Source organism: Micrasema longulum, unplaced genomic scaffold, assembly GCF_059751315.1.
Source record: "Micrasema longulum isolate JH-2025_06_02 unplaced genomic scaffold, ASM5975131v1 h1tg001050l, whole genome shotgun sequence".
Lineage (NCBI taxonomy): Eukaryota > Metazoa > Arthropoda > Insecta > Trichoptera > Brachycentridae > Micrasema > Micrasema longulum.
In genome coordinates this window covers 414,266-427,089 of record NW_028278238.1, presented here as the reverse complement: position 1 = coordinate 427,089, position 12,824 = coordinate 414,266, and the positions used below count along the sequence as shown (strand labels likewise).

Sequence of the window (12,824 nt, the reverse complement as noted above, 5' to 3'; positions counted from 1 at the left end):
CTGGGACAAGTAAAATTCAATATTCCGACTCGTAGGTTGAGAAACAATGAAGTAATGTTCATCGATCAGCATAGAACAAACTATGGCCTTAATTCTCCAATCGTATTGTTAACTCAAGACAAGATCTGGACTTTTTTGGTTTAAGTTTACAACGATTTAAACGAGCACTAAATAAATAGTCCAGTTCTTGTCTTGATGTCCCTTATATTTGTCAATGCTTCTTTTCTTCTTTTTTTAATGTTTTAAAGTATTCTTTTATTGTAATATTTAAACCCTATTAATTGTATACATGGACAATGTCCGTTAATAAATAAATCTAGAGATTTATAAACAAAAACTTGGTGTACATATGACATCCAAGTTTTACGCTTTAAAAACAATCGACATACTGTGTTTTTACTTGTGATTATTTACAGTATTTTTTTACATTTGCATAAAGTTAATAAATACTAATAAGTGGTATCTAAAAATAGGACTTTTTACTTATGACAGCAGTATAGCACTCTACTGTTATCAAAATCCAGCTTTAGTTGATATAATAAGTGCCGAGAGCTGAGATTATTGAACAAAACGTTCTTAAGTTGTCTTACCTGGAAACACTTCAGTTTTTCGCGACCAAAAGCATAAGTGGCCAAAGCTGTTCCCTCGAAGCCATATCTGATATAGGAGAGGTAAGTGATCCAGCGAAGGTAGATGGGAATGGCATCAAATGACACGAAGAATCCAGAGAACAGCAGGAAGGGTACAGACATCACAGGGGCGAGGAACACTCCATTCTATAATAAAAATATAAAAAAACTATATTAAAATTACAATGTTAAGACATTTGATTCTTTTTACTGAATCTACAAAATTGTTTCACTCTAAATTATTATCTAAAACATTTAAGTTTGTAAGTGAAAATTCTTGATGGAAGTTCATTGTAATTTATTATTTTTTTATATTTTTTATTTTATTTATTTTTGCACCACAACAGGCCAGGAGGCCCAATTACAGTGGTGAATTACATCACAGAACACCCAGGCTTGAGAAAAATCATATTTCATTTTTTTTGTGTTCTCACCGGGAATCGAACCCGGAACCTTCCGTGCGTGAGTCAAGCGTCTTGACCACTACACCACGGAGGCCGCCAGGTGTTTTATTTATTATATAAATAAAACACGAATCCACAAATTTGGAATATCCAGTGACCGGTTTCATCGCTTTCGCGACATCTTCGAGACTGGTATCTTTATTAAAAAGTTAAATGTATTTATACAGAACAGAAGTAAGGATACATAATTCAGTATCACTCGTGTTTTATTTAAATAATAAATTATTATCATTACAGATGGTAATTAAATTTAATTGGGTCTGTTCAAATGGTTTTGCGAGTTAAAAAAATATAAACAAATTGAATTATACGTATAAAAATACCTGAACATTCATAGCAGCACCGACCACCAGCCCCACGCTTTGTGCTACAAAGGAGATGAGGAGACAAGCCGACAGGAACATGGAGAAGCGGAACCACTCCAACGGCTGTGAGGTCAGTAGGTACACTATCACTACGTAGATTATGCAGAATATCGCCTGGAATTTAAAAAAAATATTTTAGATTCAATCAGTTTTTATGCAAGTTGCTGTTATAATTTATGATTAGTTTAGTAAAACTCTAATCAAACTGTAGCAATTTCAACGTGAGTGACAATTCCTTTTTCTATGGCAATCTGGAACATCAGTTCTCATCAGAGCTACTAGAACTGATGACATTTCAGTGGGCTTATTCTGCCACAATTTTGTTTTATAAGTTAATTCGCTCGTCGCTATCCCCATCTCACTGACGCAATCAAAATCGTATTTTGCGCTTGTTCCCTCCCATATGATATGAATGTATTTATGGAATGAATTAGTTACAGAATAAGGCCACAAAAGACTTCCACATTTCTAACTGGTTACTAATTTCTATAGTACTACAATATATTGTAGTACAGTGTGCAGAATAACAGAATTTGCCGTCTCTTACAGGTAATAACAGTCCCATACCTGTTGGATTATCAAGAGTACTGTATTCCTGATTGCTGATCAAATTACAGCAAGTTGCTTAAACTATTTGTTTGTAAAATATCATAAACTCTGGTAAAAGCACCTCAATAAAGTAAATAATGAGAACACATTTATCTTACCTGGAATGGTATATCCGATACGGTGATGGCGAGGTAATAGGAACGCAACGAGTACCAGCGATTGAAGTTTTCCTTTAGTAATACGGGCATTTCCAACGGGACTAAAATATTCATAGAAAATAATCATGTGTTAAAACTCAATAATCATCAAAAAAAACTTTAAATTTGAAGACAAGGGCTGGATTTTACCCCCCAAGAGAATTTATCATATTACAACAGAAATTAATAATATTTAGTGGAAGGAATATAAAAAATCTAACCTAAACAATCTTAGGATCTATTTAAATGTACAATAGGTATAGTCATGGCATGATCTAGGCAGACATGGCAAGTGTGTCATCTCAAGTCAGGAGTGATAACACCGCTTGCTTGTCTTTTTGAGATTTTGTTTAATGTTCCGAAGATCTTTGGCAGAGGGGAATGGAATAAGACATTTGTTCGAAAATTTCCAGCAGCAAAGATTTTAGTTCAGATCGAAAACAATACAAATATGAATTACAATAGTTATATGATGTATCAATGCTGCCGCAATATACTCACAGCTGAGGATGGTGATGGTCATAGAAGTGTACATAAGGAACAGCATGTTGAAGAACAGGAATCCGAGGTTAGACAATACTTTAGCTCCGTCATTACCGATGTCGTAGTACAGGGCTCCGATAAGAAAACCAACCAGAATGTGAGCAAATAGTCGGAGGTACATGAGAGTCTGAAATAAACAACATCATAATATCAAAATATAATCTCATCTCAATGAGTCTTCTTCTCTTTGTAAACCATTTCTATTGAGTACTTTTTATATTAGTTTATGGATATTTTTGTATACATATATTTGTAAAACCAAAATAAATTGAGCGAGATCAATTTTCCAAAATACAAACCCATGTGACAAAAAATAGTTTGAATGCTGTCAGAATTCTCCAGTAAATAGGTCAATGGGGAAGTTCAGCCCTACGGGAAATTAGATGCGAAAAATGTTTTTTATGCTCTGTAAAAATAAGAGCTTTAAAGTGTGAGGCAAAGTTTCTTTAAAATGTATGAAAAAATTTGTAAAAAATATTTTAGTAAAAACGAACTACTTCGAACGACATCCTAGTTCATATGAATCAACCAATGATAAGAGACTTGTGAAAGATTTCTGGTTTACGGTACGTCGACGGACCAATCATCGGCAGAACTGAACAAGAAGCGGAAGAGAACTTGAGACGTCACACGCGCAGTAATTTCAGAAATACAAAACTTTTCAAAAATAAAAGCGCTGGTAATACGATACATAATTTTCTTTAAAAAAATGTTTGGCTTATCTAATAGTCTATTAACAAATTAAAAAAAAAAAAACACAGAACTTCCTCATTGAATATAACCTTCGCAAGAAACATCAATCTGTTTTCTTATATGTAGATAAAAAATTTACAGTTTTTATCGTCACAAAATTCTCTATATAAATAGAGAATTTTGTGAGGCTTTTAGTTTCAGTTTAGATAACCATTTATATTTCAAATTCATGTCCAGGGAAGCACTTAGTCACTTAAAATTCATGGATAAAATGATCCATCGGATGTAACATACCCAATCTCTTCTGCTGAAGAGCAGAGTTCTCTTGAGAACGACCCAGAACTGCTTCAGTTCACTGGTCGGATATCTCTTGGGTGACACACTCAACCCATCGTCCAGTAAGGCAACGGCCACATTGTTGTCCGGCTTCTCCATATCCAGAGTTAGACTATCGCCTGTTACAAGAATAAATAATCTTTTAATTCTAATACAATACCAAATATTCCGGTGTTTATAAAAATATTAGTAAATGATTTCCTAGTTAATTAAATGAAATTTATTTTAACAATGTTTCAGTATGTCCAAATGCTTGCAGACTGGCTGGATTTCCCCCCTAGGGAGTTATTCATTTGTTGAATTACTACCTGGTAAAAGAAGAAGTATAAAAATTGGAAAATTGTTTTCAGGCGTTGCCTAGTAGGTGATTTGGTTCAGCCGGATGAATCTCACCCACGTAATAAAGGTTTCAGCTCTTTTGCTTCACAAAAGTCAACAGATGGAAGAGTTGAGGAAATGTGGATGTTCAAACATGGACAAAATGGTGAATGTTACACAGTGTGTAAAGTGGCCACTTAAACCAGCCAATGGTCATAAGCCTCTGTAAATGCCTAGACTTCTATATGCCCTTCTCAAAAATATTTTCCCTCTCTAATGAAATAAATTTAAATAGAAATTTATTTTTGTTATGCCGAGAATGGATGGGAAGTTCTTAACGCTTAAACTGCATATGAAGTATCTAATATGCAGACTGTAGAGTCTGTTAAAATAATGTCTATTTATCAATAATGTAAAATAGAATGTATATTGTATTAAAGTACCATAATTTATTTAAAAATAAGAGATTCTTTTATTCAAGGAACCTAAAATTGCGGATTTCCTACTTTAAAAATTACCACACCATTAGAAGTTACAAACTTATAGTTGAAACATGTTGTATGGGTACGAGGGTTGGTTGATATGCTCAACCTCTGACTTATTTTAAAGTGAATGAGAAAAAGTTGTTAGACCTTTTTTTTACTTAGTACCCCTGGACTTGTCTGCACGTCTTCCAGCAATGCTCCAACTCTTTTATGGCTTCCTGGTAGAACATTTGTCGGACCCCTGCCAACTACTTATCTACACAGCACATAACCTCATTGTCGCCCAAAAACATATTTCCACGCATATATTCCTCGAGTTTTGGGAATAGCCGGTAGTCACTGGGCTAGATCAGGTAAATATGTGTAGTGTTTAATGAATTCAAGCCCAGCTTCATGAATAATGGCCATTAACTCTAACCCCTTATGCGCTGGAGCATTGTCCTGATGAAACAGCACCGACCGCAGTGACATATTACACCGGATCGGACAAATGTCATACCAGGAAGCTATAGAAATGTCGGAGCATCACTTAGAGAAGTGCATACTAGTCCAGGGGGACTGGTGGAAAAATAAGTTACAACATCATTTTCTTATCTATTTTGTTTTAATTTTAATTTCACGAAAAAATGTCAGTGACAATCTCAATCTTATAAGCAATACTAGTAATTTTTAAATATCAACAAAGTGATTACCGTTTGTTCCTTTGGCAATGTCATTAGCGGCATAAGCTAGAACATTGTTAGTTCCCATAGTGTTATGTTCATCCTTGGAGAACTTGTCTAAAGGCATGAGGGACATCTCATTTTTAGCGAGACCGTTGGTTTGGGGATTAAGTCCGCTCTCCATGGCTTTCTTGTTACTTAGCTGTTCCAAATATTTTAACTGGGGGAAGTTTTTGTCTTTCCTGAAAGCAATTCAGAAAATTTCATTACATAAAGTATCTGATTTTGAGCAATCGATTATATTATTTTAAAAAGGGATAAGATGGCATTTATCACTGTGCCGCTCAATAGTAATGGAACTTACACGTAAATAGATATGTTAAAACTCTGGACTTGTTCGCATTGACAATCTTTTCTAGTTGTCCAAGGGGACCGATAATTTGAATCAACGTTTTCAAACAAGTTTTAAAGTATGAAAACTTAATGAAACGTAAAAAGGGTAATTTTAATGTTATGTTTAATGAAATTATTTTACAAATTTGCTAATCTCAATTCTTCAAAATTCAACAGGCAGCTGACATAATTAAATGTGAAATATGTACTGCTTTTTTAAAAGGAGACAATGCTAATTGCACACCTAAAGAGGAAAAAAAACACATAAATTATTTTCTAAAATATTTTTACTACAACTAATAGTAATGGGATTGGATTAAAATGCCTATATTAGGTGGGATGTTGGATGGACTATTTCCTAAAACGATGTGCGACGGCTAAAACAGAAGAAATAGTAATGGTAAATAATTTATTAATATATTATACCTTATATCAAACTTTCCATTAGAAATTGCATTCACCAGTTTAGAGGTGTTCTCTCCATACTCCCCACACGAGACCTCAATAATGAAGGACGCAGGGTTGTGGTAAGCAGGGCACTGCAGACCAAGGCTGCCCAACCAGTCCACTAGAATAACAAAACACATTTTAATTTAGTGCTTTTTTTTACCCAGTATGTGATAATTTTACATATTTCTTTCAGATATGCTGAAATAAAAATGTGGATAGTAAAATTGTATGCACGTCAAAATTCAACAATAAGAATTAAAATTATATAATAAATATATTTAAATATAAGTTGTAAAATAAAAATACCTGGCACACTTCGTCTTATTCATTTGACCAATTAGCGCTTTCAGTTTTATATAAATGATCCTCACACTGTACTAGTCTGAAGATGCCCATTAGAGGGTGAGAGCGCTTATTGGTCAAATAAATAAGTGAAAGTGTACGGAGTATTTTCAATTAATAACTTATATTCAAATATACGTTATTATATAGTTTCAATGGAATTCAATCAAGAATTGACAATAAATAACTTAAATCGAATAAGAACTGACATAAAATTTATATTTTGTTTGAAATGTACATGTAAAAAAATGTACTTTATGGCTAAAATAACACCTCCAAACAGAAAAAAACCCAAACAGCACAAAATGTAGAAGAAGTGAATAATGGTGTGTAATGTGCCATAAATAGATGTTGTATTTAAATGAATAAAAATGGATAATTTTATTAAATATCCTTCTTTGGTTTGAAACTTTCTAATCTTTATGCGAGGTGTTGCAGGGCCAGACCGCAAAACTTCAGAGGAACATTCCTCATGGTAAACTTTTTTAAAATTGCAAATAATTTGTTTTTGAAAACTCATTTTTTACTACAAATTTTTTTTTCATTATAATTTTAAAATGGAGTCAAACGAGCATCCATTTCACAAACCCGAAAAACGGTAATCAACTTGGGGTAGAGTGGGGTTCGAACCTCGGACCTCTGGTCCATGAGTCCGCAACACTAGCCACGCCACCAAATTCAAATTAAACACCAAATAGTAAAAGAGCGATGTAGGGAATGCCAAAAATAATAGCATAATACCCTACATTTAACGCATTGTTAAATAAACATATTTTAATTTTTTATAAATTCCATATTTGTATTGTGTAAAAAAAGATTCGTTGTACAATGAATATTACAATTCGAAATCATATGTGATTTTTTCTTAATACTGAAGAAGTTCTCTTCTGAGACAAGGTAATGCTTCCACAATTATGTATGCCAGGATTGTTACGTTTTATTTTACATAAAAAGTTAAAGGTCTTGAAGCCTTTAACACTAATATATATGCATTTATTTATAATAAACAACTTGGAATATAAATAATCCAATGTAAACTAAGATAAAATAATTAAATGCATAGATCGAGTTTCCCAGAGATTAATTATAATTGACTATAAATGAATGAACATGCGATTACCAAGAATATGTGTGTGATAATTGCATATGACTGGTTTAAAAATAAACATCACGTTTCATATGATATTATAGAATGGAGTGAATAAGAATATGAGTCTAAAATAAAACATATTATATTTAATATAATTTCGCCTTTCAGGCAAAAGTCTTAACCCAAAAAACAGCATGATGAGAAATTGCAATTCCTTTGTGTCTTTTTTGTACATTCCATTGGTAACTTCTTTCATATATCTGGAAGGTTTTTAATGTGGCAGGTGGCTAAAATTTGCTTTAGTGACTTTTGCTTGTTTATAATTTCGACAATGCAACCCAAAAGAAGAACCCTCTTAAATTTTACGCTTTAAATGGCATATTCAACTCAAAACTGCCTTATAATTAAAATTATATATATGTATATATATATCGATACCCGAGTTTAAGAGGGCGACATTTACAAAAACCTAGTTCAGAGATATTGACATTTCAATGTTTTATTTTCACAAGATAGACATTTATCTATAATATATTTCACGATTACTTTCAATATGTTAAGTGTTCTTAGATTACAATCTATCCTTACAAACCCTAGCTTTAACGAACCCTTTTTAAACTTTTTTTCATCTTTAACTCCAAACTGTAAAAAATCGATTTGTTGCCCTCTAGAACTCAGGTATTGATATATATATTTATATATATGTACACACACTTTATTTTGAGCCAGGTTGTGGTCCCGTGGTAGTGTCGCAGATTTACAAATCAGAAGTTCGAGGTCTAAACCCTCTATTAAAAAAGCTTACTTTCTTATTTTTTAGCAGTGTGTTATTTATAACTCGTTGAAAACTGTCCCAAAATTAAATTATTTGGGTAAATCATAATTATCTGCCTCCTAGTCTTATGGTCAGCGCGTTTGCCTAACATGCAAGAGGTCTCAGGCTCAATCTCTGACATGCTTGACATGAAACATTTATTTGAAAAAGTGTTTTTACAGGACAATATTCCACAGTCCCTGGACTGATGTTGTGGCGTAAGACTGATCGTGTAATAAAAATAATGATGTAGACGCTGCCATTAATACCAATGCAGTGCCTTAGGAAAAGGGGGATGATGATGAAATCATAAGAATAAAATATTTCTTAAAAACAAACATAATGAGAAAATAAATAGTAAGAAAAGAATAAGTAAATATTTTTATGAAAAATACTTATTCCAAATATTGTTAACCCTTGTATGTAAATATCCTTTGATATTTATAAAAAAAATCAAAACATGTGTTTTTGGCATTTTCAATTGAATGGTACAATCCGCATTGCTTGGTATATTTTAATTTTAAAATTGACCCGAGATTGCTTGCATTATATTAAATTCAGCACCGTAAATTAATCCTCTGTACTAAAGAGCGAAGCAATACTGCATATATCCCTAAATCTAATACAGCGGATGAGATGTACCAACTCAATTTGCATAGAGGAAAAATCGAGAATACGCCATATGTAACTGCCACAATTTACTCCGTATGGACGCATACGATAGTAAAAACAGATTTTCAAAAATAAATAAAGAACACAAAATAAACTGCATTTGAGTTTATTTTTTATGAAATTGCAAGGTTTTTTGTCCCTCCTGAACATTTTGACAAATGGTTCATCCGCAGTATTGAACTTACATAAACAGTATGTCTAATTTTAAAAAATAATGATGTTGTATTTGGCTATAACAGGCCTAATCTATATTATTATTTTTATAAATTATGGAAAATAGGTTATTAAACAGCAAAAACATGATCAATTTTGTTAACAAATAATTGTATTTCAAAAGATGTCTTATTTTGCTCAATGCAACATGATGTTACAGCACTTTCTCGAGTGTTTTTTTTTTTAATAAAAAAAAATAAATATTTGCATTCTTATGATTTACTGAAATATTAATTTTAAGGACCATTTTCAACAAGTTGTAAATAACTAACTAACCAAAAATGGGAATCAACGGGACACTAGCCACGGGACCACAACCCAATTAAAATATTATGTAGCACAGTCTTTTAAGAGATAATTATAAAAACAATAAGTAATCAGGCCTAGAGATTTTCATCTCGTCGGCTTCGTGGTGTAGTGGTCAGCGCGTTTGCCTACCATGCATGAGGTCTCGGGTTCGATTCCCGACATGGTTGACATGAATGTTCATTTAAAAAGGTGTTTTTACACTATACTATTTCAATCCCTGGACTGGTACCTCAAGGGTAAGACTGATCATCTATCTTACCTTCATGTAACAAAAGTGATCAAGATACGCTGCGATTGGTTTACCAGTGCAGTGTTCTATACACCAATGGAATAGAGGTGCGGAAATGGAATGATGATGACAAAAATGAAATTACCTAGACGTTCGGTGCTTCCTTGGTATACGCACTGACCCTCGGCGAGGGTGTAGAGATGGTCAAACATCTCGAACAACCGAGCGGACGGCTGGTGGATGGTGCAGATGATGGTCCTCCCCCCGCGGGAGAGTGTCTTCAGGAGCGAGATGCACTGGAAGCACGAGGAGCTGTCCAGGCCGGAGGTCGGTTCGTCGAAGAACATGATGGGCGGGTTGTTCACCAGCTCCAGAGCGATGGAGAGGCGCTTCTTCTGCCCTCCGGAGAGGTTGGATGTCATCGTTTTGCGGTGGTCAGCAAGGCCCAGAGTTTCCAGAATCTCTTGGGTCTGCAATATAATGAAATATAAATTATAACTTTGTGATTGTTCGCTAGCAACAAAGAGAACCTGCAATTCTAGGTAACAAAGGTCTACAATGTACGTAAGGGGAGCGATTTGTCGATGAATGTAGATAAATCAAATGAGATAGTTTTGAAAGAAATAAAAGTACGACTAAATGTGAGATCACCGTGAATGGGGTGGGGTTATCCTGAAACTGGTAGAGGAATTTGGAGGTGTGGGAAATGTTTAATAGGGATGCCGGAAATATGGTGAACAGTGCACTAAAATATAATTTATTCTAGTATTTATATAAGGTAATAACAATTGTATGAATTTAAGTTTTGTTTGAATGTATATAATAAAAACAGACGGAGAAAAGTGGAATAAAACTATTTACGTATTTTAATTATTACCATCATCAAAATGCAGTTCCATCAAGAAATGTCAGTAGAAAAACTCAGATCTTTCGGTGCTGGTATTAAACAGAATATACATTATAATGTTGCAATAAATCCCCAATTATTTGTATTGCATATTTTTCCTTAAATTATTTAGTAACATATATTTTACCGTGCACTGCACTTATGCACATACTAAGAGGCCAGCTTTACTTGTGTATAGAAAATAAATTGTATTTTTTTGCTACTAAATAAACTGTTAAGTCTTTACAGACTTATTTACATAAATTAATAATAATAATAAGATTTAATCGATGTCAGTTTGATAATTCTCTTGGCAAAATACATGTTACAATTTAAAAAAAATAAAATATTTTGAACCAAGAGGTGGTTTTTATGTAATACACGAAATTAATATAAATATGAAAAGGAAGCTTACGGCTTCATTCTTCTCTTCTTTGGAGAGTGTTGATGGCAGCTTGAGACTGGTGGCAACAGACATAGCCTCCTCCACAGTGAGGTTGGCGTGCAGCTGGTTATCCTGCATGATGTAACACGACAGTTTACGGAACTGGGATAGGTTCCTCTCCAGCCCGTTCATGGTGATGCTGCCCTCGATACCCTGAGTCCTGGAAACCATAGATAAATCAAAATAAAGAAAGAAGTAGATTAAAAGAAGGAAAATGCATGATCCGTTTATTTGCAATAAAACAGGGAGAAAATGTGAGACTTAATATATGAGCTTAAAATACATATGCAAAAAAATAATTATAGCAGGCAGTTCTGCTTTTGAGACCCCACTAAATAAATAAATTTAATAAAAAATTGTACTGAAATTTAAAAAAATATATTTCCATTTAATTTTTGTATTGTTTATTGTCCTCTGCATCAGCTTAGATTTTGCGTGGATTTCCAGATTATAGGAAGTTCCTGATTGGCCCACTACGAGTATAAAATATTCCTTCTGATCCCAGCGTTAAAAGATAAAATAAAGGTTTCTAAATATAAACCTTGTACATAATAAGCTAGGTAAATAATAAATGCAACTGCCATTTAAAAAATCAAAACCAAAAAAACAACTTAAGTTTCCAGACTGGTTTGACTTCCCTGCAAACAGCATGGAAATTCTCACGCGGAGCCCCCACGCCGCGCCACAAACCCAAACACTCACCACTGGGCCGAGTACTCAAGTCAGCATTTGACAGAGGCAGGGGAAAACTTGTCAAACTCCGGCACTGCCCAAACACTAGGTTCAGAAACCTTATCTTCACACTTACGAATCATTGACATTGCAAGTCAGCTCAGATCTCAACCGAAATCTCACTTATTTCATTTATCATACACTCAATTTTAAAATCAGAAAGTATGATACGTGGTGTTAGCTTGGTTAGAATGTAAATTTAAGTATAGAATTGTAAAGCGCCCTTGAGGTGAATTTTCACAAAAATGCCAATATGTAAATTAGCCGAATATTATTATTCAACGGGAAAACTTGTGAACAGCTAAATGAAGGTTTATAACTAACCAATCACGATTAAAAAATATTTTGCATATTTCATAGAATCTATTAATTACATGGAACAGACTGTTACAATAAGGTTTTGAATAATTAACACATTTTTCCACTATTTAAATGTATTTGCACAAAAACATTTAAATATATAATTTTTTTGAATACAAAATTAACCAATTTAAAAGTTTATAAATAAGACAGCCAAAATGAGCATGCAAAAATTTATTGTACAATGGCACCAATAGCGCCCTTGTGATTCAAAATTAGCTTTTAATGATGCCCTCAAGTGCTAGGGGTTAATTACACTAATGAGTTGATCATGTGATTAAATCAGCTTACGCTACTATGCAGAGAAATAATTATTGACGTCATGAAATTGTCATGTCATCTTCTGAAACACGGTTTTGATTGAAGTATAAATTAGGTTTAAAAATTCAATTGTAACCCGGTTCTACTACTACAGAATGAGTGACGATACCCTCAATTATCACACTATTTTTATGGTTCCGTGTTTTTGAATAATGCGTTCTTTCAGTGTAGTGCCAAAATATTGTGGATTTCTCCGTTCTGCTGCGGATATCATAATTCATAATCAATCTTATGAACACATCTCGTGAACTTGTCCATTAGAGTGGGCCGATGATGTATGAGGGTTTTTATTTTTTTAGACATCAAAGTGAAAGGGGTCTAAAAAGT

At 33.5% G+C, this 12,824-nt stretch overlaps 1 protein-coding gene across 1 annotated transcript in view; it reads right to left on the bottom strand.

Moving 5' to 3' along the window:
• Window positions 1-12,824, bottom strand: part of LOC148277323 (ATP-binding cassette subfamily G member 4) — a 67,381-nt gene that overhangs the window by 2,775 nt on the left and 51,782 nt on the right. Inside the window, exons 4-12 of the mRNA XM_088233024.1 lie at window positions 11,055-11,244; window positions 9,899-10,223; window positions 6,061-6,202; window positions 5,272-5,483; window positions 3,735-3,895; window positions 2,706-2,874; window positions 2,166-2,266; window positions 1,417-1,572; window positions 591-776 (exon numbers count right to left, since the gene is read on the bottom strand). Coding sequence (XP_088089150.1) covers window positions 591-776; window positions 1,417-1,572; window positions 2,166-2,266; window positions 2,706-2,874; window positions 3,735-3,895; window positions 5,272-5,483; window positions 6,061-6,202; window positions 9,899-10,223; window positions 11,055-11,244 — 1,642 coding nt within the window. The remainder of the gene's footprint in view (window positions 1-590; window positions 777-1,416; window positions 1,573-2,165; window positions 2,267-2,705; window positions 2,875-3,734; window positions 3,896-5,271; window positions 5,484-6,060; window positions 6,203-9,898; window positions 10,224-11,054; window positions 11,245-12,824) is intronic.